Below are 27,280 nucleotides of genomic sequence, written 5' to 3' on the forward strand. Positions count from 1 at the left end.
GAATTATACATAAGATATGGATTTGTTATTGATATCTTAATTATTTTGCATAGGAAAGAACTGCAGATGCTGGTTTTAATCGAAGGTAGACACAAAATGTTGGAGTAACAGCATCTCTGTTGAGGCCACATCTCTGGAGAGAAGGAATGGGTGACATTTTGGGTTGAGACCCTTCTACAGGTCTCTCCTGAAATGCTGCCTGTCCCGCTGAGTTACTCCAGCATTTTGTGTCTACCTTTAATTATTTTGCAGTTAGCCTTGCAATAGATTTTGAAAATGTCCTGTTAAGATCAATGAATCGTGCTTTAAGATCTTGTTTGTTGTTGGGTCTGATGTTATATTGGTACTTGTTGCAGGGAAATTTGGGAAAGGATGGAGATTTTTGACAAATATTGGAAACATTTATTACCATTCCTGTATTGAGTATATAAACAATGTTAGACTGTAAGAGATTGTTTACTTAAGAGTGCATATTGCATTGCATTTTTAAATTTTATTACATTTTCAGGATACTAGCACTTTGGATATGCGTGTAATGGGACAGATGCTCCCAACAAATGTCATGGAAGAACGGTTAATAAGGCAGCAGCAGGAAATGGAGGAGGATCAGCGATGGCTTGAACAAGAAGAGAAGTTTTTGGTAATTTTTACATGTTATACGTTTCAATGTTTTAATTACCCATATCCCATATCAGACGGGTTGTATGGAATTTGTAAGCTTGAAATCACATAGAATCTGCAGACCCCTACCCTGTCTGCCCTGAAGCTGTAACGTTCTTGTGAAAAGCTAATTATATATTCGAAAAGTAGATTATAGCTATTACTCCAGAGTATTTTATACACATTACCAAGATTAATTTCTGTAAATGTTGATATTTCTATAGAAGTATTGTGTTATCTAACTCTTTGACATTGGGAAATTGCCATAATGCATCACCATTAAGAGTGTAATGTTAAAATGCAAAAAATAATGATAGGACTGAGTAAAGCTAGTATGGACCTATGAATGGACATCATGTTTGACTTGTCTGTTGGCATTCTGTGGATGTATTTAGAATAGTTTTGGAAGAACCATTGGATGTGATGCATTTGAATTTCATGAGGATTGTATAGTCCCACATAGGTGTTTGGTAGACAAGGTTTGAGCACATTGAAGTACATCAATCTAACATCCATCAATGAAAGAATGGAGAGGTTAGGATACATTTTTCTTGCACAATGTTGCTGAGGCAAGTTGCCTGGAAGCAATGGCCACATGGCAGTCTACTGGATTGTAAAATATGTTCCAATCAGAAGATATATATAAATGAATCAACGCAAATATTAGACAATTGCCATTTTAAAAAAAAGGCATCACAAGTTAAGGTGGTGCAGTGATAGAGTTGCTGCCTTACAGCACCATAGACCCCAGGTTTGATCCTGACTATAGGTGCTGTCTGTACAGAGTTTGTACGTTCTCCCCGTGACCTACATGGGTTTTCTAACACACTCCAAAGACGTACAGGTAGGAGGACGTAGGAGGTATAGAATCCTGAAACCCAGTGCCAGGTTCAGGAATGGCTACTCTCCTACGACTATTAAATTCTTCTATCAACCTGCACAACTACACCTACCTCAGCAACAAAACACTGCGGACCACCCTTAAGAGTCTGTCCCACTTAGGCGACTTTTTAGGCGAGTGCAGGAGACTGCGCTCGCCTCATGATCGCCTCATGTTCGCTGGTGGTCTCTGGTAGCCGTAGGTAGTTTTAGTTGATCTCCTTTGCTGACCAAGCATTTTCATTAGCTCAATGGGGAAAAAGAAAATGTAAGCACGAGTTTTCAGAACCAAGGAAACCCCACCGGTAATGTTAAATGCTCGCTAAATTTCACAGCTGTGTAACTCTGACTTATTAAAAGTGTCTCGCTTCTAAAAAGTGCCTCCACTCCTTCTCCCCCTCCGCTCTTTTAAAGTACTTACCGTACACTGTACTTACCGTCTTTAACATTCCTGTTCATCGCGGTGTGTGTCTGTATCACCTTAGCTTTGCACCGTGTGAATTTCAGACAACGCTCCCCCGCTTTCCCTGGCCCCCGTCTTTGTGATGTGTGTGGGTTCCGCTCTGACGGTTGCCGTTCCAATTCGCGGTTTTTCAGGCAACTGCCGCGAGCTTGAAGGTTGCAGGCAATAGACAATAGGTGCAGGAGTAGGCCATTCGGCCCTTCAAGCCAGCACCGCCATTCAATGTGATCATGGCTGGTCATTCCCAATCAGTACCCCGTACCTGCCTTCTCCCCATATCCCCTGACTGCTATTTTTAAGAGCCCTATCTAGCTCTCTCTTGAAAGCATCCAGAGAACCTGCCTCTGCCCTCTGAGGCAGAGAATTCCACAGACTCACCACTCTCTGTGAGAAAAAGTGTTTCCTCGTCTCTGTTCTAAATGGCTTACTCCTTATTCTTAAACTGTGGCCCCCTAGTTCTGGACTCACCCAACATGTTTCCTGCCTCTAGGGTGTCCAAACCCTTAACAATCTTACGCAGTCTTCAAGCAGCAATCTTCAGACAGTCTGCTGAAAAGTCGCCTAAGTGGGACAGGCCCTTCATTCTTTGTTTTACACATCTTTTCTTCTTTACTCTCTTGTATAATTTAGTTCTGGTTTGTGGTCTGCGTTTGTAATGCTGCTGCAAGCTTTTCATTGTACCTGTACCTCACCGTACTTGTGCCTTTGATGACAAATTTGACGACTTGAAGCTTTAACAAAGCCCGACCCATTGAAGGCTGCCGCAATCACCGAGATGCCGGCCCCCACCGACGTGCTCGGTCTGCAACGGTTCCTGGGTATGGTGAACTACCTAGGGAAGTTTATACCCAATCTCAGCGAGCTGAGCTCGTCCCTGCGGCAACTGACCAGAAAGGACACCGCTTGGTCCTGGTTCCCACAACACCAGCAGGGGTTCGACTGTCTGAAGTCCAAGTTGATCAGCACCCCGACACTAAGGTTTTTCGACCTACAGCGCCCGATCACTGTCACCTGCGACGCCTCCAGGTTTGGGCTCGGTGCGGCCTGCCTACAGTCTTCTGATAATGGATCGCTGTATCCTGTCTCGTATGCCTCCCGCACCATGACCGACACCGAACAACGGTATGCTCAGATCGCGAAAGGGCTGTTCGCGGTTGTGTTCGCCTGCTCTAAATTTAAGGACTTCCTTTTTGGCAGCCTTTTTACGGTCGAGACTGACCACCAGCTGGTGACCATTTTAAACAAACCGATCCATGTCGCTCCTGCCAGGCTGCAGCGGATGATGTTGCAGCTACAGCGCTTTGACTTTAAACTGGTCTACAAGAAGGGCACGGAGATGCACGTTGCCGACACTCTCTCTCGCACCCCACGGGCTTCCTGCGACCGCCACCCCTACGAACAAGAGGATCTACTTGTGCTCAGCGTTAACTTTGTCCCCACTAAGCAACTCCAGTGCCTGGCCGAGCACACCGCTGCGGATCCCGCTCTGCAGCGACTTTCTTCCGTGATCAAACTTGGCTGGCCAAGCAAGCGCGCCAGTGCACCGGCTGAGGCTCAACCCTTCTTCATGGTCCGCGACGAGCTGGTGATCCAGGATGGCATCATAGTTAAGGGCCACTAGGTCGTGGTCCCTTCCTCCCTGTACGACCAGTATTTCAACGTGGCCCACAGTGGGCACCCTGGAGCTGATGCGACGATTGCCCACGCTCAGTGCCAATTCTACTGGCCTGGCATGGCCAAGTACATCCGAGACCACATCTCGTCCTGCTCTACCTGCAACAACCTTGCGCCCCACCAGCAACGGCAGCCACTTTTACAGCAACTTTTACAGACCCTCCAACATCACCCCCACATCCAGCGACGCCTCCTTCCTTGAGGAGCTTAACCACTTCTATGGCCGCTTCGACAGGGACAATCTAGAGACAGCCATCAAGGCTGTGCTACCTGCCGATCACCAACCCCTCACACTCACCCCCTACGACGTGTACGTGGCACTGAGTAGGACTAATGCACGTAAGGCTGCTGGCCCTGACGGCATCCCCGGGCGCGTGCTCAGTGCCTGTGCTGCGCAGCTGACAGACGTCTGGACTAACATCTTCAACCTGTCACTTGCCCAAGCAGTTGTCCCCACTTGCCTTAAAGCCACCTCCATCGTGCCAGTGCCAAAACACTCCACTGCGGCAAGCCTCAACGACTTCCGCCCAGTTGCACTTACCCCCATCATCACCAAGTGCTTCGAGAGGCTGGTCCTGGCACACCTCAAAAGCAGCCTACCCCCCACACTGGATCCCTATCAGTTTGCCTACTGCAAGAACAGGAGTACGGAGGATGCCATCTCAACGGCACTTCACTCCGCCCTCTCCCACCTTGACAACAGAGACACTTATGTAAGAATGCTGTTCATCGATTACAGCTCAGCATTCAACACCATTATTCCATCAAAACTGATCACCAAACTCGGTAACCTGGGCATCGACCCCTCCCTCTTCAACTTGATACTGGACTTTATAACCAACAGACCCCAGTCTGTCAGGTTAGACAAGCACACCTCTTCAACCCTCACCCTGAACACCGGCGTTCCTCAGGGCTGTGTGCTGAGCCCCCTCCTCTACTCCCTCTTCACCTATGACTGCACACCTGTACATGGTACTAACACCATCATCAAGTATGCAGATGATACAACTGTGATTGGCCTCATCAGCAACAACGATGAGCTGGCCTACAGGGAGGAGGTCCAGCACTTAGCAGCATGGTGCGCTGACAACAACCTGGCCCTTAACTCCAAGAAGACCAAGGAGCTCATTGTAGACTTCAGGAAGTCCAGAGGTGGCACGCACACCCCCATCCACATTAACGGACGGAGGTGGAACGTGTTTCTAGCTTCAGATTCCTGGGAGTCAACATCTCCGATGACCTCTCTTGGACCCACAATACCTCTACTCTGATCAAGAAGGCTCATCAGCGTCTCTTCTTCCTGAGGAGACTGAAGAAGGTCCATCTGTCTCCTCAGATCCTGGTGAACTTCTACCGCTGTACCATCGAGAGTATCCTTACCAACTGCATCACAGTATGGTATGGCAACTGCTCTGTCTCCGACCGGAAGGCACTGCAGAGGGTGGTGAAAATTGCCCAACGCATCACCGGTTCCACGCTCCCCTCCATTGAGTCTGTCCAAAGCAAGCGCTGTCTGCGGAGGGCGCTCAGCATCGCCAAGGACTGCTCTCACCCCAACCATGGACTGTTTACCCTCCTACCATCCGGGAGGCGCTACAGGTCTCTCCGTTGCCGAACCAGCAGGTCGAGGAACAGCTCCTTTCCGGCGGCTGTCACTCTACTAAACAACGTACCTCGGTGACTGCCAATCACCCCCCCCCCCCCCCCCTGGACACTTATTATTTATTTTTTATTCAAATCGTTTGCTATGTCGCTCTTCAAGGGAGATGCTAAATGCATTTCGTTGTCTCTGTACTGTACACTGACAATGACAATTAAAATTGAATCTGAATCTGAATCTGAACTGGCGCCTGCCATGGCCTGGACTTCGCTGGCTGCTGACATCTTCGAATGGCGTGGCAAGCATTATCTCGTCCTGGCCGACTCGTACTCGAACTGGTTCGAGGTGGACCTTCTTACTTCCCTCACGTCCGAGATGGTTATCCGCAAGCTGCGGAGACATTTTTCCACTTTCGGCTCCCCGGTCCGTTTGCAGACCGACAACGGCAGGCAGTTCACAAGCAACGAGTTCAAGGCATTCGCCAGCAAATGGAACTTCCACCATTTCACCAGTAGCCCGGAGTACCCACAGAGCAACGGTCTTGCAGAGCGGGCGGTCCGAAGTGCAAAACCTTTAATGGAGCAATCGCGCCTGACAAACTCCGATTTTTACCTAGACCTCCTGAACCTCAGAAATATCTCCAGAGACCCGACCATGGGTTCACCTGCCCAGCGCCTGATGTCCAGGACAACCAGGCCACCGATCCCGATTGCTCAACACAAGCTGCTGCCTCAAGTGTTGGAGCCTGCCTCCGTCCAGAGGCGCATACAGGAAAGACATGACGTCCAACGGCGATCCCACGACAGGTCGTGCAGACCTCTTAAGCCTTTGCTGCCAGGACAGGTCGTTCGGCTGCAGACTGCCAGCGGCTATTCCCGTCTCGCAACAGTGGTTGGCATCACCGAGTCTCCCCGCTCCTACCTGGTTGACTTTGAAGGAACTGTTTATCGAAGGAGCTGTCAGCATCTGCTTGCCGTGAACGAGCCGAGACCGCCACCCGAGGGTCCATACGCTCCACCGCTGCTGTTCCAGCCACCGGCAACCGTCCCGGTTGCTGTCCCCTACATATCCCAGACCCCTCGCGTCCTGCGATCTCCTCCGCGTGGGTCGCCCTGTGCCGACCGCGTTTCAACACCTCCTGCATGTCGGTCCCCCCCTACCGTTCTCGGTCTCCCCTGCGGCCTCCCCGTCTCCAGCTCCTGCTGATTCCTCTGTTCTTTCCGGTTTAGGGGGGGAAGGCATGGTCCGTACGCGCTCGGGTCGGGTTGTTAAGCCGTCTGTTCGTTACGGCGATTTTGTTTAATTTTGTTTAACTCTGTTGCCATGGTTCCGTGCCATGCTTGGTTTTCTAAGGGGAAGGATGTAGATGGTTTATGCATGCAACCAATAATATAGCTACCTCAATACCACTAACCACGCCTTAGTTACTAATTATAATAACGTCTTCTTCTCCTTCTGCGCAGTACAGTAGCAGGCTGGAGACGGTGACTGCTGATGTGTGTTTAACCCTGTGTTCTCATTAAAGACTAGTGTAAAGTTCAAGTGTGTTTGATCACTCATTTACAGTGCCAAAAGCCATTTTCTACCTGCGACCACCTTCAGGGAACCCTGCATTCATAGATCCCTCTGCTCTACAACACTACCCAGAGCCCTACCGTTCACTGTGTAGGTCCTGCCCATATTAGACATCCCAAAATGTAACACCTCACATTTTTCAGCATTAAATTCCATCAAACATTCCACAGCCCACTTGGCTAATTGATCAACATCCTGCTGCAATGTTTGACAACCATCTTCACTATGCAAAACCACCCACTTTTGTATCATCTGCAAACTTGCTAATCTTGCCGTGTATGTTCTCATCCAAATCATTGATATTGATGACAAACAGTGAATGGGCCCAGCACCAAACCCTGAGGCACACCACCAGTCACAGGCCTCCAGTCCAACAAGTAACCTTCCATCATCACCCTCTGCTTCTTTCCATGAAGCCAATTTTCTAACCATTCAGCTATCCCTGATTGGATCCCATGCAATCTAACTCCAGAGCAGCCATGAGGAATCTTGTTGAATGCATTACTGAAGTCAATATATACATCTACAGCTCTGCCCTCATCAACCTTTTTCAAGGTCACATCTTCAAAAAACAATTAGATGTGTGAGACATGAACTCCTACTGTGCAAAACTATGCTGACTCTCTAATCAGCCCTTGTCCCTCTAATTGCCGGTATATACTTTCCCTCGAGTAACTTTCCAACTACAGATGTTAAGCTCACTGGCCTATAGTTCCCAGCATTTTCCCTGCAGCCCTCCTTGAATAAAAGCACAACATTTGCCATGCTCCAGTCTTCCGGCACCTCTCCTGTATGTCCTCCAGAGATGCAATCTGGCCTGCTGAGTTACTCCAGCACTGCATGTTTTACCATAACTACTTAGTCAAATTAAATTTAAACTTGTAATTGCTGCACCATAATCATTAATTCCTTTTGGACTACCAGAAACATGAAAGAAATATTTCAAAAATGATCCTAACATTAAATCCTATTACATAAAAATAAATTGTGGCTACAATATGTTCAAGCACATGAATTTAATTAACAAATCATCAGTCAGTATTTAAATTGAGGGTTTGAGTGCATTATTTCTTCCCAAACTCTATGGATTAGAATTGGGTGGTTCACTTCCTTAGATGAAGATTCATGACCACAAGTAACAATTGAGCTCTTTCTGATCTGTTTTTTTGTGTTGTTAGGGCTGTGGAAGCCGTGACTAACGGTGCTTAAGACAATAGACAATAGGTGCAGGAGTAGGCCATTTGGTCCTTTGAGCCAGCACCGCCATTCAATGTGATCATGGCTGATCATCCCCAATCCGTACCCCGTTCCTGCCTTCTCCCCATATCCCCTGACTCCGCTATTTTTAAAAGCCCTATCTAGCTCTCTCTTGAAAGCATCCAGAGAACCTGCCTCCACTGCTCTCTGAGGCAAAGAATTCCACAGACTCATCACTCTCTGTGAGAAAAAGTGTTTCCTCGTCTCCTTTCTAAATGGCTTACTCCTTATTCTTAAACTGTGGCCCCATATTCTGAACTCTCCCAATATCGGGAACATGTTTCCTGCCTGTAGCATGACCAAGCCCTTAACAATCTTATATGTTTCAATGAGATCTCCTCTCATCCTTCTAAACTCCAGAGTGTACAAGCACAGCTGCTCCATTCTCTCAGCATATGACAATCCCGCCATCCCGGGAATTAACCTTGTAAACCTACGCTGCACTCCATCAATAGCAAGAATGTCCTTCCTCAAATTAGGGAACCAAAACTGCACACAATACTCCAGGTGTGGTCTCTCTAGGGCTCTGTACAACTGCAGGACCTCTTTGCTCCTATATTCAATTCCTCTTGTTATAAAGGCCAAAATGCTATTCGCTTTCTTCACTGCCTGCTGTACCTGCATGCTTACTTTCATGAATGATGTACAAGGACCCCCAGTTCCCGTTGTACTTCCCCTGGTCCCAACTTGACGCCATTTAGATAGTAATCTGCCTTCCTGTTTTTGCTACCAAAGTGGATAACCTCACATTTATCCACATTAAACTTCATCTGCCATGCATCTGCCCACTCCCCCAACCTGTCCAAGTCACCCTGCATTCTCATAGCATCCTCCTCGCAGTTCACATTGCCTCCCAGCTTTGTGTCATCTGCAAATTTGCTAATGTTACTTTGAATCCCTTCATCCAAATCACTGATGTATATTGTAAATAGCTGCGGTCCCAGCACCGAGCCTTGCGGTACCCCACTGGTCACTGCCTGCCATTCTGAAAAGGACCCGTTAATCCCTACTCTTAGTTTCCTGTCTGCCAATCACTTCTCTATCCATGTCAGCACTCTACCCCCAATACCATGTCCCCTAATTTTGCCCACTAATCTTGTATGTGGGACCTTGGCATCATGCGGGACCTTGGCATCAGCTCCACCTACATCAACCGACTCCAACTGGTCCAGAACGCAGCCGCCCGACTCATCACCCACACCAAATCCTGGCATCACATCACTCCAGTTCTCAAACAACTTCACTGGCTTCCCATCTCCCACCGGATCACCTACAAAATCCTGATCCTCACCTACAAAGCCCTCCACCATCTGGCCCCCACATATCTCACTGACCTCCTCTCCCCCTACGAACCCTCACGGTCCCTCAGATCCACATCTGCCGGTCTCCTCTCCATCCACAAGTCCAACTTCAGCAGTTTAGGGGACAGAGCCTTCTCCAGGGCAGCTCCCAGGCTCTGGAACTCCCTCCCCCAACTGATCCGCAATTCCGTGCCCCTCACCATCTTCCAGTCCCGCCTCAAGACCCATCTCTTCACCTCTGCCTATCCTTAGCCCCACGTCCCCCCCCCTTTTCATCTGTGCATTAATTGCCTTATTATTGTGTTTTGTATTGAATTATGTCTTTACTTTGTGTACTAGTCATGTCTCTACTATTTATTTCATTCCCCTTACATGTTTTTCCTCTACCTGCTAAATTTTTGGAAGGTGTCCTTGAGACTCTTGAAAGGCGCCCATAAATAAAATGTATTATTATTATTATTATTATCAAATGCTTTCTGAAAGTCCAGGTACATTTCCAGGACTTTCTGAAAGTCCAGGTCCGGAAAGCTTGTATAGGAATTGCAAATATAAATTAGATGATAAATCAGATATGCTTCTTTGAGCCTAAAGTATGGAAGCTTGAGGAATATGGTAAATAATCTGCCGCATTCACCAAGAACAGTTTTTCTGCATAAATTGGCTTTGAAAGAAAAATCCAAGGTGCTACAAGGAGATATAACATAGAGCAGTACAGCACAGGAACAGGCCCTTGGTCCTACTGTATCTGTGCCAAATGGCGTTTAAACCCGTCTCCTCAGCCTGCATGTGACCCATGCTTATCTGATCTGAAAACCTCTGAAATGAATCTATTGTATCTCCTTTCACCACCACCCATAGCAGCACGTTCCAGATGCTTTCCACTGTGTTTTATTTTTAAAAAAAACACTACAATCAGGTCTCCCCTGAATTTCTGGCATTCCAGAGGGAAAAATCCATGTTTGTCCAAAAATGCTTTTGGCTAGAAATCTGAAACGAAACAGAAAATGTTGGAAGCAGGTCTGGCAATATCGGTGGATGGTCTGGGCAATATCAGAGCAGGTCTGGCAATATCGGTGGATAGAGAAACCGAATTAACATTTCACGTAAATAGGATCTTCTTTCAATACCTGTTCACAATTGCTGCCTGGCCTGTATTTCCTGTTTGGATACCTTTGGACTACATATTTGATAGAATAAATACAAGTGTTAGTAAATCAAAAGCAAATGTATTTCAGCTGACGAGAAACTTACAAGATTGTTAGTAGACAAAAAAGCTGGAGAAACTCAGCGGGTGAGGCACCATATATGGAACAAAGGAATAGGTGACGTTTCGGGTCAAGACCCTCCTTCAGACTGATGTCGGTGGGGGGGGGTAAAAAGAAAGGAAGAGGCGGAGACAGTATGGTAGTGGGAGAGCAGGGGAGGGGAAGGAAGGAGAAAACAAGGACTACCTGAAATTGGAGGTCAATGTTCATTCCGCTGGTGTGTAAACTACCCAAGTGAAATATGAGGTGCTGTTCCTCCAACTTGTGGTGGGCCTCACTCTGGCAATGGGTGGAACCCTCTCCCAAGACAGACGTGAAGCTCACCGTTTGACCTGCTTTTACAAAATGTTAAATGGCCAGCTCGACATAGACTACAAGACCTACACCAAACCCAAACCAATTAGGAGCAGACGAGGGCATTCGATCCAATTTGTGATCCCAGCTACAAAGACAGATGTATACAGCAATTCGTTCTTCCCCCGCACAATTAAAGCATGGAATAATCTCCACCCAACTATAGTTACCCAACCAGATGCAACTAAATTTAAAGTAGTTCTTTCTTCCCATTAACCCTTTCTGGCTTAAGCCCTCCCTTCACCACCTCCATTTTAAATTCAATTTGGAATATTTTGGAGGACCAAGAAACCAAGAAGAACCAAGAGGCCCAGGACAGAATGGGAGGGGGAGTTGAAGTGCTGAGCGGAGGTGTTGGGCGAAGCGATCGCCAAGCCTGCGTTTGGTCTCACTGATGTAAAGCAGTTGACACTTGGAACAGTGGATACAGTAGATGAGGTTGGAGGAGGTGCAGTTGAACCTCTGCCTCACCTGGAAAGACCGCTTGGGTCCTTGGATGGAGTCGAGGGGGGAGGGAAAGCGACAAGTGTAGCATTTCATGCGGTTGCAAGGGAAAGTACCAGGGGAGGGGATGGTTTGGGTGGGAAGGAGCGAATTGACCAGGGAGTTACGGAGGGGACAGTGTCTGCGGAAAGCAGAAAGAGGAGGAGATGGGAATATATGGCCAGTGGTGGGATCCCGTTGGAGGTGGCGAAAATATCAGAGGATTCTATGTTGTATGCCATGGCTGATAGGGTGGAAGTTGAGGAAAAGGGGGACTCTGTCCTTGTTACGAGATGGGGGATGGGAAGTGTGAGCGGAGCTGCGAGATATAAAGGAGATCGTGCTGAGACCCTCAACTATAATAGAAGAGGGGAACCCGCGTTCCTTAAAGAATGCGGACATCTGTGATGCCCTGGCGTGGAACACCATACCCTGGGTGCAGATGCGGCGTAGACGGAGGAATTGGGAGTAGGGGATAGAGTCCTTGCAGGAAGCAGGGTGGGAAGAAGTGTAGTCCAGATAGCCATGGGAGTCAGTGGGTTTGTAGTAGATGTCGGTCAGTAGTCTGTTACCTGTGATGGAGATAGTGAGGTCTAGAAACGGGAGGGAGATGTCAGAAATGGTTCAGGTGAATTTGAGTGCCGGATGGAAGTTAGTGGTGAAATGGATGATGTCAGTGAGTTCTGCATGGGTGCAGGAGGTGGCGCCAATGCAGTTGTCAATGTAGCAGAGGTAGAGATTGGGGATAGGGCCACGGTACGCCTCGATCAAGGATTTTTCGATGTACCCTACAAAGAGGCAGGCATAGCTAGGGCCCATGCATGTGCCCATACCTACGCCTTGGATTTGGAGGAAATGGGAGGAGTTAAAGGAAAAGTTGTTGAGGGTAAGGACCAGCTCCGCTAGGCAGAGGAGAGTATTAGGAGATGGGGATTGGCTGGTTCTGCGAGCGAGGAAGAAATGGAGAGCTGTAAGACCCTCCTGGAGGTGTAGAGTGACTGGACATCCATAGTGAAGATGAGAAAGTGGGGGCCTGGAAAACAGAAGTCATGAAGGAGACAAAGAGCATGTGAGGTGTCTTGGACATAGGTGGGGAGGGATTTTACCAGGGGAGATAGGATGGAGTCGAGGTATGTGGAAAAAAGTTCGGTGGGACAAGAACAAGCAGAAACAATGGGTCTGCCAGAACAGTCAGGTTTGTGGATTTCAGGGAGAAGATAAAATCAGGCCGTGCGGGGCTGGGGAACGATGAGGTTGGAGTCTTGGAGCGGGAAGCGATGAAACCAGTGATGATGCTTGAGATAATGACCTGGTGCTCGTCTGTGGGGTCATGGTCCAAGGATAAGTAGGAGGAGGTCTGAGAGTTGGCACCTGTACTCAGACCGGTAGACGTCAGTGCGCCAGACTACCGCGGCAATTCCCCTGTCGGCAGGTTTGATTGTTAGATAAGTTACAGCTCAGAATAGAGAGGGAACTGCATTTGTTGAGAAATGGTTCTTTCTAATGGTGTACTGAGAGTTACCTAGTATGCAAAAGTTCTTAAAATATATATATTTAATATGGCTGCCAAACAAAAAATTCTCCATAGACATTTAATGGCTTTTGGCTTTCTGCCTGGAATATAACATTTAAAAACATCTTAAAAAATTGAAGACCGGCATCTGTAAATATATCTGTTTATCTTTTGTGAGAGTTTCACATCTTGTTTTCACATCTTGTTCCTACCAATATCCCTGCTATCTTCAGGTATAATGAAATTAAATGTAATGATTTTTGATATACATTTCTAACAACAAGGCAATAATAATTATATAAGTTCTAATATACCTATGACTCTGGAAATGTGAGATTTGGGAACAAAACGTGATATACCAATGCCCGATTTCTCCATATTTGGCAATGGCATGTCCAGAAATACATCTGTGCTGACATGTTATCTTGGCAAAATGAGATGTTGTCTTATGCCTGGAATGTATGGTCAAACTGCTGGAAGAGTACAATCTATTCCAGATTGTAAAGATGTTTGTTGATACAAGGGAAATAAAACATCGCAGCATTAATTTGTTCCATTAAACTGGAGCTAGATGATTTTTGTTCAGCTTGGTGTATTCAGTTTCTTGTAAATTTGCTATTGGATTTATATTTGTCTAGATATGATGAAAATAATTTAAAATATTATTTAATGCAATGTGTAAGTTACTCAGTGCAGTGCTGCAAAGCTCTGATAATCCGGTTGTCTCAGGACTTTGGTGGTGAGAACTGGTAGATTTTCTGGCAGTACTGTTTCTATGCATAGCATAATACAATTTTGAGTCTTTTTTAGATGTTTTGCAGATTCAGTCTCAAGGGAGTGCAGGGAATAGGGCTCAAAAGAGCCCCAATGACAAACCTTTGGGATTTCCATACAGATAGCTGATTTTCAGCTTTTTATTGTATTGATTAAGCTCTGACAGCCTGTCATTGGAGAGGTTGAATTCCACCCACTTTATTCACATCAACTTATAAATGAACTTGTAAGTTGTTAGGTCCAGAATGGTTCAGCCTGGAGCTGTAACTGATGGTTTGCCATTTACACCTTTATTCTGCTATGTCAATTCAACTGTCTAGTCCATGAGCATCTTGAGCACACATACGACTACCAAACGCTTAGCTCTCAGTGAATTTGGATCTAAACCTACCAGATTCAGACAAGTAACTGTCTCCTTGAGGAGAGAATGCACTTTCAATATTGACCAGGTTCTTCATGTGTAAATTTCTCATTTGTTGTATTGAAATGTCTGTACATGCTAAAAACAAAATGCTTAAACCTTTGTTATGCTACCATTCCATTGAAGTTTAATGGAGGTTGCCAGAATGCTCGCAAAATAGTTCTATACGGTAAAAACTCAATATATTTGTTGCAACTGAATTTTCAACGATGGTTAACCCTGCCTTGCCATTGCACTTAAATTGGGTTATAATCGATGGCCACAGGTCTTCCTGCAAGCCAGAACATTGTCTTTTGTCTGCCCGTCATCATTTCCCACCTCCACCCAAATCCCCGCCTTTCATATTACCCCTTTCTGCTTTCCAGATCTTATTTTTGCAGACTGACAGAATTGGTCAGGTCTAAGATAGTACATCAATATTAAGATATTCAAATAATATCCAAGACTTGCCTCTTTGATTTAAATGAAGCACAAAGACCAATTTCATTTGTGATCTTTAGAGATTTTCATACTGCTCAGAACATTGAATTTGTTTCTGTTGAAGGGATAGCCTAATGGGCCTGTCCCTTTTTGGTGACTGCAGGAGACTATGCAGTCGCCACATGGTGGCCACATGTGTGCGGGTGGTTGCCGGGGAGTCGCCATCATGGTCGTGAGGAGTTCCCACGTTCTGGGAACTAGTCTCGGCCTAATCAGCAGCAACGAGAATAATGCCGCCATGGAGAGTAGCGAGAATTCTCAAGCCATAGGTAGGTTGCCAGGAGGTAGGTTGCCAGGAGGTCAAAGGTTCTCATAGGTTGTAGCCGGTGCTGACCAGTGAATTTCATTGGTTCATTGAGGAAAAAAAAGGTGAGCAGTGGTTTTCAGAACCAAGGATAACTAACAAGGATAATAATGTTAATGTCCGCCAAACTTCCCAGCTGTGTGTCTCTGGCTTATTAAAAGTTGCCTGGCTTCTTAAAAGTTGTCCCCACTACTTTCCCTCCTTCACCCTCTCCCCCCCCCCTCTTTTTAAAGGACTTACCGTACACTGTGCTAGCTGTCTTAATTACAGCGCCAAACTTCCTATTCATTGCGGTGTGTGTCTGTATCACCTTGGCTTTGCACCGTGTGAATTTCAGACAGCGCTCCCCCCGCTTGCCCTGTCCCCCGCCTTTGTGATGTATTTGTTTGTTTGTGTGTGTGTGTTCCACTCTGACAATCGCCGTTCCAGTTCCCAGTTTTGCAGGCGACTGCTGGCAACTTGACAGTTGCCAGCAGTCCGCTGAAAAATCGCCTAAGTAGGACAGGCCCATTAGGAAATATTAACATTGTTTAACACATAGGAATGTATGAGATTAAATGACACATAACATAGTGATTAACTGAAGGTGTGTTCCAAAAATGCAAATATACAAGCACAGAGAAGCAGTTGGTCAAATGGGCCCATGAATCTCCACCACCTTTCAATAAGATTGTGGCTGATTTGATTGTGGCTACAAATCTGCAACAGAGATTTCTTACTTTGCTTGAATCATTTTTGAGTGCATAGTTTATATCCTTATAAAAGTTATGTTCATGTCAGCACTTTTTATTTTGGGAGGAAACATCTTTGATCCAAATAAAGACATTTGTCACAAACCAAATATTCAAAGAATGAGCTTAAAACACAACAAATAAATTACAAACACTCAAGTTCCCATGGGGATGAGGCATGGGACAAATTGATTGCAGACTATTTCAGACAACAGAAAAGTGATGCAGAATTTATTTTGTAAATGCCCGTTTCTTTCATTGGGTTTTAACTTTGCTATTCTCACATTAAATGAAGTAAAGCACTGTCAGACTGACCAAGCAAACAGGAGCTTATGAAGTTTGAATATAGTTTTGTAAGTTTACTTTTAAAAGTCTCTTGGTGTCAGTGTTTTCTAAGTTGTAATTGAATGCTTTTGCTGCATTGCTGGAGCCAAGTACATGTAAGCCTTCCTCTGACAGGAAACTGGAATTAATGCATGTTATTCTGATCCTGTGTGTGCACTTTCTGCTGCGGAGACCAAAAACGCTGCTCTGTCGTTCCTTGACAAATATTATCGTAATGGAAGTTTTCAGGGCATGTGTTGGGAAATTGGTAAAGTAACTGCTTTGACTTTGAATTGTTTGCATTTCCAAGTCAATTTCATTACAGCTGCCATAAAAAGGGCATGGTTTATCTGAATATCTAAATCCCTGTTTTTGTTAAATCTCTGTCAGAAACCTGATCCAAGATCTTTGAGAAATAATGTTGATCGGGATGATGGAGGTCTCCTTGATCCGGTAAGTTGTTGTTGCATTCTTACCATAGAACAAGTCTTGCCCGGAGCCATAGTATGAAAGTCGTGACCTGTTTATATTTTTAATAGCAGATGGTTTCTTCAAGCTTAAATTAAGAGTATGACTTATGAAGTTGCATGAATCAGCACATGTACAGAGTGAATTTACTGAAGTTACAGTGGAATTTCAATTCAAAATCCAAATCAATTTTTAAAATAATAAAAATTATTTTGTAAATTGATTTTGCTATTTACTCTTCATTTGCATTGACATTTCAAGTAACAATTCCAAAAATGTGGTCCTTTCAACTATTAATCTAAATGAATATATATTTTGTATTGTATTCTAAAAAATAATTTGATTTGTAGAATTGGGAAAAATATTTTTCCGAAACCTGAACATGATAATTTCCTGAAATATTGCCTGGAATATTCTAGGTGGCTTTAAATTGTTCCAATTGCAACACTTTCTGGCTACCGCTGTTTATGTGGTTAGAACAGTGAAGTTAAAAAAAAAACTGCTCATCCCTTTTTAAACAAAAAGTAGACTCTAAGATGGAAAATAAAATAGTGTGTGAATGTTGCGGTGTTAAAAGAGGTGTAAAAATAACTTTTAAATTTGTTTTTCAAGAAGTTTAAATGAAAGTCAACACATGAAAAATTAAATTGGGTTCATTATCACTAAGTTTGTATTTTCATACTTTTCGCTTCCCTTTCTCTTTAGACTGGTAATCAACACATCTATCAGCCTGTTGGTAAACAAGGTAAGATGTGACATAGACCTTTGGGTTATGCTCGGTAAATAGTAAGAGAATTTAGGAAGTAACTTTAATAGCAGTTTTGAACCCTGCATTCATACATGGCTTGACAGATTGAATTGTAGGGATGCTGTTTCTCTTTGCTGGGGTTTCTGAAAACGGGTTACAATCACAGAGCCTTATGTCTTTACCCTTATGCTGGTGAATTTTGGGGATGCTCTACCTAAGAAGACACTGAATACTGTCAAGAAAGACCATGGAACTGTGCAGCATAGGGACAGGTCCTATGGCCAACAATGTCTGTGCTGAAGATATTTCCAAAACCAACTCTTAACTGCAAGCACATACTTCATATCCCGACATTCTCTGCATATCCATGTGCCAAACTAAAAGTCTCTTAAATGTGGCTAGTGCTCCAGATGCTCGCCACCCTATGTGTAAAAAGTAAAACCTGCAAAAAGCAAAATCTCCTTTAAAATTTCCCTCTTTCGATAGATTTTGAATACAAGGAAATCTAAAGGATATGAGCTATTGCAGGGAAGTGGTGCTGAGGTAAAAGATCAGCCCATGGATTTATTGAACAGAGACAAATGGCTTTCTCCAGCTTCTATTTTCATCTTGTGTACATTTGTGCTGCACTTGAAAATCAAACTAGCGTTCATGGTCTGGTACTGCAGTGACATAGAACTGGTGGGATGCCTGGGCATGCTAAATATATTTTGAAGACTAATACTAAAGAGACTAGAACATCTTCAGGCCTACCACATTTAGAGCAGATGACAGGTGCATTTCACAGGACGAGTATTTAAAGTCATATCGGGTAATATCCAAAATGCAGTTTGTGAAATATTTCTGTTTGTGTATTCTTCATCACACATTTTTTTGCAGATGTATAATTTCTACTGTATGTATCACAATAATGTAGTAAGGATTTTGTCATCATTTACTATTTCTTCCAGTAGAGCATGCAGCGCCGCCAAAGAAGCCACCTCGACCTGCAGCACCTAGCCATGGAGGAAGTGTCGCCAGCCTTAATAGTCCAACTGAAAGTTACAATGAAGGAGTAAAGGTTAGCATTTGTACATGCTCCATGCTGGTCTTGCGCACTAAAAAAAATGTAAAGAAAATGAATTCATCATTTAAGAAAAATAATTCAAATCATTCATTTGAGAGAATAGCTTCATTTAATTGTTTCAAAAAATACAGGAAACGCCTTGTAAAAGCTTCCTTTGGTAAGGAAACAAAGACTTCTAATAATCACAATTATGTTTTTAAACAAAAGCAATAAATGCTTACATTTCTCAGTGAGCGCCAGGAAAATGAAAACTGTTTGGCAAAATGGACCTCTACTGCCAATAACAGGACTTGAGTTCTGTTATGCCATCCCGTGCTGCATTTCTGTTTTGACCAGAAGTGGGTCCGCAATTAGCAGGGATGTTTCATTTTAACAAGGTGACTTTGAGAGCATCCTTGCATCATTTTCGCCATCACATTCGTACGCTCTTTGCCTCTGATGACCAAAGGTTGTGCTGGCACATTGAAGGCTTTGGTAAATGTCATTTTCAATAGCTGGCTGCATCCCAAGATCCCATGGCCCAAGTATTCTAGGGTCCCTTCATGGATTTTTATTGTCAGGCTGGCTATTGGTCAGGGACAATTGTTTTGCAGATGTCAAGTGTAAGGCCCATCCTCATTTATGGTTCAGTGAATTCCTTCAATGATGGCTTGTAGTTCACCCTACGCACACAAACGTATGCGCCGTGTTTGTGTGTTGCAGTTAGAAGACTGAAGTTGGAATGATCTTGGCTCTGGAATGAAGTTGCATGGTTACATAGTCCTATAGGTTTGGTTCATTTCCAGTAGGAAGCTTACTACTGAAGAGGTGCAGTGTTGTGGCAAAAAGGAGTACTGATGACAACTTTCCCTGTGGAAATTAACAGGGAGAGATCCTTCTGAGCCTACCATTATTAGATTTGTCTCTTTAACATGATCAGATTTGTTCAATTCCATAAAGGTATTCCTTTTAGGATTAGGATTCCATCGTGCAATACATTGATGGGTATACTTTGATGTATTACACGATGCACTGTCTTAATGATTTTCGTAGCTACAGTGGAAGCAAGAGGTATTAATTGTTTAATTATTCAAAATTGCTCAATTTTACTCAATATATTATGGGAGTATCTAAACAATGGAAATCAAGAAACTGTAAAAGCTGGAAATCTGAAATAAAACAGACACTGCTGGAAACAGCCAGCAGGTCAGGCAACATCTGTGGAAAAAGCAGAGTTAATGCTTATCTCCATCATTTTCTAAGTAACAAAACAAATTGGTTTTCTCTCATTCGTTCCTGGTAGGTTAAACCCCCACCCCTCTGGAGTCCTGGGATGTCAGGACTGTCTTATGAAGAAAGACTGGATAGACTTGGTTTATACTCTCTAGAATTTAGGAGACTGAGAGGGGATCTTATAGAAACTTACAAAATTCTTAAGGGGTTGGACAGGCTAGATGCAGGAAGATTGCTCCCGATGTTGGGGAAGTCCAGGACAAGGGGTCACAGCTTAAGGATAAGGGGGAAATCCTTTAAAACTGAGATGAAAATAACTTTTTTCACACAGAGAGTGGTGAATCTCTGGAACTCTCTGCCACAGAGGGTAGTCGAGGCCAGTTCATTGGCTATATTTAAGAGGGAGTTAGATGTGGCCCTTGTGGCTAAGGGGATCAGAGGGTATGGAGAGAAGGCAGGTACGGGATACTGAGTTGGATGATCAGCCATGATCATATTGAATGGCGGTGCAGGCTCGAAGGGCCGAATGGCCTACTCCTGCACCTAATTTCTATGTTTCTATGTCAATGTAATTAATCTTGATTCAAGATTGGAAACATGGCTTTTAATAATTTATTTAAATGATTTTGACTGGTGCAAAGAGAACCTTATCACCGCTAGCATATGGCATGAAACTGTAAATCCTAGTAAATAATGATGTGGGTATTCATGATTTCATCGTATGAAGTCATTTTTCCTAAAATCGCCCCCTTTTGTTTTTACTTTTCAATTCAAATCCTCTGATTTTCCACTTTTCCATCATGGGATTCCATTACACTACTTTGTAGTAATTCTTGTTTCTACCTAATATGAACTAAACCACTCTCTAAGGCACTTGCAGGGAAGTGAACTAAACTTCTGAAAGTTTAAGATTTCGTGCTAAATTTTGTGCAGCTGCACCTGCTTCTACCAGCTGCAATATTAAAATGAACACGTTTTTGTTTTATGGAGTATAGAATAAATGAATTACACTTAAATACACCATAAAGGAGAAACATACGCTATTGAGTGATTGTTTTGACACAAAAATAGAATTACCATTAATACTGAAATAAATATAGTTTTAAGATAAGATGGATTTTTCTGATTTCTTATTTTCCAATTTTTCCAACATTCTTAACAGAATGCTAAGTTTCACCCTCTCAATTCAAAAGACAATGTGCATTTCAGCACATCAAAGTGCATTCCTTCACATTATTTCAGTGGCTAAAGTACAAATACAATGCTTACGGTATCTTCATCTTTAAATAAAACCAAACTCCCAGTTCCAAGTGTAAGACAGCACTTGGTAAACTAATCATAATCAGACCACCAGTTGGAGACACTATGATTGACCTTGATCTCAATTATCCCGAGTCGGCTAGAAAAGCCCCAAAAGAATCATCTTGGATTCCTGATTGACGAAGTTGAAAGACTTACAGCTTGGGTTCAGCATTTGATGCTCAGCAGCTGAAGGTGCAGCTGCAGTGATGAAAACTGGGGATGCATTAAAAGTCAGAACTGAAGGAGTAAAAAGATCTCAGAGGTTTTAGGGAGAGACCAAAGGACAAGTGTGAAGGGATTTCCAAAAGGATCATTACTTTTATCCAAACATTTGGTGTTCATGCAGAGAGGGATGCAAGAAAACTAAAAATATAAACAGACCACACACAAAATATAATTTGAAACTTTGATTGAAGAAGTGTAAAATTCTATTTATTTTTACTCTGATGTAACTGAATCTTAAATTTTAAATTACTTTACATTTTGGAACTAAAATGGTCAGCTTTAACTATTTTTTGGTGGCACATTTCTGAAAATGGCAAGAAATGTCACAATTGGTACATAATGAATAATGGTACTTGTTATATATCCCTTCACCATAAGATTGTTTTGTAAATGATGATTTCCAAATTCAAGAAATATATAAGAATGTGTATCAGTTTGTTTCCTTGCTCAGGATTTCAGCATCTGTAGTCACTTGTATCATCAGTCACGTGTTCTTCTCAAGTAATTTTTATCTAATAATCCAATTTTTAATTGCCCAAAAGTGGTGGGATTTGACCATTAGTTCTGGTTTCTGGATAAGTGTCCCACATTATTGATAATTGCCTTTATTCATTTTTATATTACCACAGAGCAGCAATTTCATTATAACCCACTGATGTGTCTATGTCATAGAGTTGTGCAGCATAGAATTCTGCTAATCCACACATTCTGCTAATCCCACTTGCTTGCATTAATTCCACATTGCTCAATGCCCTGCTCATTCAAGTACCAGTCCAGATGTCTCTTAAATGTTGTACCTGTTCATTATTCCAGATCCAAACTACTCTTTGTTTGAAAGATGTACTCTTGGTTCCCCTTAAATCCTGCTCCCTCTCACCTAAAACCTATGTTTTCTCGTTTTAGACGCCCATACAATGGGGAAATCGACACCGGTTATCTATGCTGTCTATATATCACATCCATCATGTCATTTCTCGGCCTCCTTCTCTCCAGGGAAAACAGTCCCAGTCCATCCAATCTCTCCTTACAACTCTAATCAAAGCCAACATTCCTTGTGAGTTTCTTCTGCACCATCTGTGGCTTATTAACTCTTTTCTGTGGTGTGGCAACCAGAATTGCAAACAATACTCCAAATGTGGCTCAACCAATTTTTTGTGCAACTGTAATGTGAAGTCCAAACGTTTTTACGTAATGTCTCCGCCAATGAAGTCAAGCATGCCATACACCTTCCCCACCATATTGAGCACCTGTATTCCCATTTTCAACCTGTACTCCAAGAACAATCTGCTGATAACACTCCCCAGGACCCTGCCATTCATTGTGTATATCCTGAGTTGGTTTTTCCAAAAATGCATCGCTTTGCACTTATCTGAGTTCAACTGCCACCCCCTTGCCCATTTTCCCAGTTGATTCATATCCTGTTGAAACCTTAGGCAATGTTCTTCACTGTCCATTCCACAACCAATGTTGGTGTTATCTACAAACTTACTAATCATGCCAACTACATTCTCATTAAAATTATTAATTTGTATGATGAACAACAAAGAACCCAGCACTTATCCCAACAGTACATCACTGGACACAGGCCTCCAATGTGAATAACAACCCTCCACTATCACTCTTTGCCTCCTTTAACCTAGCCAATTTTTTATACAATTTACTAACTCGTGCTGAAATACATGTTCAAATCTTCCAGACAAGCTCCCTTGATGGACTTTGTCGAAGGCCTTGCTTAAGTTCATGTAGACCACTTCTATCTCCCTGCCCCCGTAAATATTGTTCAAAAAAGCCCCTATCAAATTTGTGAGGCATGATTTCCTACTCACAGTCATGGTGACAATTCTTCATCAGTCCTTGCCTTTCCAAATTGCGCTATAAACCAAATTTTGAAATCTCTGATTTGAAGTTAATAACTGTGGTCAGTATTTATGAACACTACTACACATTTTTGAACGAAAAATATAGGAAATATAATTTAAAATTATGACTTCAATAAGAAGCAATCACAGTACAAACAGCATTCATTCCGGATTTTGAAGTTGAGCAATTTTATATGTGGTATGCCTACCTGTAAAGCTCTACAATTTCAGTTTTATAGTAATTATTACAACTGTAGTTTTAGCCAAGTGCTTCATTTACAAATATTTGCTGGAAATTTATATCTGATGCCATTTGAAATGTTTCAAATTCCATTTATCCTTGCTTGAGTACAACGAATGATTCATAAAACTGTACACTCAGACTATGAAACGTTTTGTGGTTTGGTCTATCTCCTTTAACATTACACAGCTCTATAATGTATCTCTTTGTGGACCTGCAAGCATTTGGCCAGAGTGTGGTTAACTATTTTTTCTTTCAGAACCAAAATATGTCCAAATAATGGATTGAGTCTCCATTAACTCTTAATCTCCCTTTAATTTATGACAAAATATCTGTAATGTTTCTTTTTACTGCAAGTGAGGGCAAAACTTGAAACGCAACACATAGGAGGCTGAATAGAATTGCAAGATATAAAATCAGCAGAATGGTCAGTATTTTTGGATAGAAGCAAAATTAGTAATCCAATATATCAGGCTCTTTGTCATGCCTATCAGCAGGTCAGTCAACATCTGTCGAGGGCAATGAACAGAATATGTTTTGCATCAGGACATCAATCTGAAGAAGGGTCCCCACTTGAAGCATTGTCCGTCCACTCCCTCCGCAGAAGCTGCCTGACCGACTGAATTCATCCAGCAATTTGTTTTTTGGTCAAGATTCCAGCCGTCTCTTGTGTCTCCCATCATGCCAATCTGTACTAACCCCACTTGCATAAATTCCTTATCGCTATGCCCTGCTCGTTCACGTATCTATCCAGATGCACCTTAAATGTAAACACAAGGAACTGCAGATGCTGGAATCTTGAGCAAAATATAGTCCTGGAGGAACTCAGTGGGTCAGGCTGCATTAATGCACTTTTATGTTTTGCCTGTTAAATGTTACTGTTTGTGCCTCCTCTACTTTCTCTGGCATCTCATTTCAGATACTAACTATTCGAGATATGAAAACTGTATCCCTCAGATTTCTTTAGACCTTACACTTGCCTTAAACCTATGCCCTCTGTTTTTGACAGCTCTGCCATAGTAAACAGATAGTGGTAATCTATGCATCTCATCTATTTTCTATATATATATAAAACTGTGTGGCTGCCGGCTGGCTGTGTGTGCTTCTGCCTGACTTGTGGCTGCCAGGCTTTGATTCGTTGCTACGCCAACACCCGACCCAGAAACGCCCTGATTTTTTCCATTTCGGTAGAGCTTTCACTTTTCATTCCAAGTATCCACTCACCATTAAATTTTGTCGTGTTTATGTACGCTTTTTTAATCAAATCCTTCTCCCCCCCACTCACTCATTTTGTCGCCTCCTGCTGGCCAGCGACCATAACGGCTGCTGTCACCCGCATCTCGCCTCAAAGACGCCATTTAAAAGCAGCCGCACTGCTGATTCCTGAGCCGCTTGAGTTGGAGGACCACGTCTCCCGTGGGGGCTACGGGTAGGGAACAGCTGCGTTCGGGGAGCAGACCCAACGGGTCTGCACTTGGTCTAGTATATTACTAAAAGTCTGATCTTGACCGCTTTAGTCCCACTGTTCTGCGATTTCCGAGAGAACGCCGTCACCAACGGCCGTCATTTTTGGCCACCTCGCTCAGAGCACCCCTCCGCCTTCCGGGACCGGAGGATTTTTCCCATCGATGAAAAATCAGAGAGATATTAATGTTTTTTTTTAATTCCCCATTCTCTCTGCTGCCCCCGCTGGCGGCAGGGGGAGGGACTATAAAACCCGGAAGTGTAGGCCTCACTCAGTCTCTGCCAGAGCCAGGAAGCGGGAGGGTCACGGCTCTCTGAGCTGCGAATAACACTGAACGCATGGTGAGTCCCCTCGATGCGGCTGTTAAGTGGCTACAGCCCAATTGTTTGCCTCACTTTTTTAACAAGTTTGTGTTCAATAAAAGGAATTATGGTTGTCAGGTGGCTGCAGCCCAATTGTTTGCCTTGGCTTGACTTTTAAAATCGTTGCAACAGTGGATGCCAGCCCAAGAATCCATTCGGCCTACAATGTCTACACTAGCCCTCTGGAAACTAGTACCTTCGGCCCGCAACACCCATACTAGCGCAACAGACAGCCCCCCCCACTGGCGAGCAATATTGGAATTGGTGGAGAGGTGGAATATTGCATTGGTGACCAGCCCTCCCGTGTGATGCTGGGACCTAACGGGTCCCACTTAGTCTAGTAATTTTATATATTTCTATCATGTCACCTCTCAGCCTTCTTTGCTCCAGAGAAAATAAACATAGTCCATGCAATCTCTCCTGATAATGCAAGCTCACCATTTCAACAACATCCTTTTGCATCTTTTCTGCATTGTCTCTACATTAATCGCATCCTTCCTGCAGTGTTGCATCCAGAACTACACACAGTACTTTATGTGCAGACTAGCCAATGTTTTGAACAACTCTCACAAGACATCTAAACTCTTATACTTACAACCCAGTTGGATGAATATTGATTTCACCAAACTTCAGGTAGCCCCGGCATTCCCTCTCTCTCTATCCCTCCCCCACCCAAATCACACGAGCTTCTCGTCTTCACCCTACAAACAGCTAACAATGGCCTGTTTCCTTAATCACCGTTTTTTTTTTTTGCATCTTTCATTCATTATTCTTTATCTCTAATATATGTCTATATATCTTGTTTCCCTTATCCCTAACCAGTAAGAAGAAGGATCTCGCCCATTCCTTCTCTCCAAAGATGCTGTCTGTCCCACTGAGTTACTCCAGCTTTTTATGTATATCTTATACTCATTACTCAAGCAAGCCATACACCTCCCCCACTACCCAGTCTATCTGTTATGCCGCTTTTCGAGAACTATGTTCGTGTACTGCAAGGTGTCTATTCAATGATACTCCAGGGCCCTGCTATTCACTGCGGATGTACTATCCTGATTTAACCTCCCAAATATATAACTTTATAGCTTGTATAATTCTACCTGCCATATCCAGGCCCCAGATGTAGATCATGTTGTAACCTTGGATAAACTTCTCCACTGTCCAATTTTGGTGTCATCTGCAAACCTACTCATTACTCCACCAACATTCTCATCCAAATCATTAATGTATAAGACAAATAACAAGGCACCAATCCCTGCGGCACACTGGTCATAGGCCTTTAATCCAAAAAAAAGCTCTCCACAACCACTCTCTAACTCCTAGCCTACCGCATTAATTCTTGAGAGAATCTACCCTCTCCGTAGTAAACCTTTTTTCCGTAGCAGAATCTTTTGAGACTCTCCTTTTATCTTACCTGCTAGGTAAGATAAAGTTAAATTATTTTGCTAGTGTTGCCCTTCACTCTAATTGGAATATTCTGTCTCTGAACTCTTTCTTCTCACTTCCGAAAGTCTCCCAATTGCCAGACATCCCTTTACCTGCAGGCAGCCTCACCTTCTGAGAGTTCCTGTCTGATGCCATTACAATGATCCTTACCCCAAATTTTAGACTTTAGTTGGAGGACCAGTAACTATTTTGAAACAAGAAGAATTTTGATCACTGGCACATCATCCACTTGCCCCTCCTCATTTCCAAAGAAGGTATAGAGTGCAGCCCATTCTTATATAGATCTATCTATATATTGCTTCAGACATATGTAACACATTCTAACCCATCAAATCCTGTAGCACTAAGGCAATCCCTGTCTATATTGAAATATAAAATGTCCTATTGTTACAAACCTATTATTCCTACGTGGTTGAAAAGGACATTTATCTTGTACGTTGATTCTGTTATTTTATTCTCCATAGATACTGCCTACCGTAACTTGCTCAGTGTTTCCAGCATTTTCTGTTTTCATTTCAGATTTACAGCATCCTAGTATTGTATTCAAAAGTTGGTGATATTTAACCAATAAAAATCTGAAAAGATTAAAAAAAATAAAGGGAAAATTCATGCTTGCATTGAGCCATTGTGAAATTGTGAATTAACTAGGATCATGACTATCGATCTTGTTTACAAAATCGAATAAATGTGCAAATAAATCATTAAATATATATTCATTATTTATTCAATCGTGAACTTGGAATATAGAATAATATTTTCAATTCAATGTTAGAAAACTTTGACCATATGTCGTTAATGTGTTTTTTTTCGTGTTGAAGAAGCATTTTCCTT

At 43.2% G+C, this 27,280-nt stretch overlaps 1 protein-coding gene across 1 annotated transcript in view; it reads left to right on the plus strand.

Moving 5' to 3' along the window:
- The window catches only part of LOC129696222 (focal adhesion kinase 1-like), a 425,097-nt gene that overhangs the window by 387,667 nt on the left and 10,150 nt on the right, over window positions 1-27,280 (plus strand). Inside the window, 4 exon segments of the mRNA XM_055633900.1 lie at window positions 509-640; window positions 16,449-16,511; window positions 17,232-17,271; window positions 18,225-18,334. Of these exon segments, the coding sequence (XP_055489875.1) occupies window positions 509-640; window positions 16,449-16,511; window positions 17,232-17,271; window positions 18,225-18,334 (345 nt within the window).

The sequence above is a fragment of the Leucoraja erinacea genome, chromosome 4 (genome assembly GCF_028641065.1).
Source record: "Leucoraja erinacea ecotype New England chromosome 4, Leri_hhj_1, whole genome shotgun sequence".
Lineage (NCBI taxonomy): Eukaryota > Metazoa > Chordata > Chondrichthyes > Rajiformes > Rajidae > Leucoraja > Leucoraja erinaceus.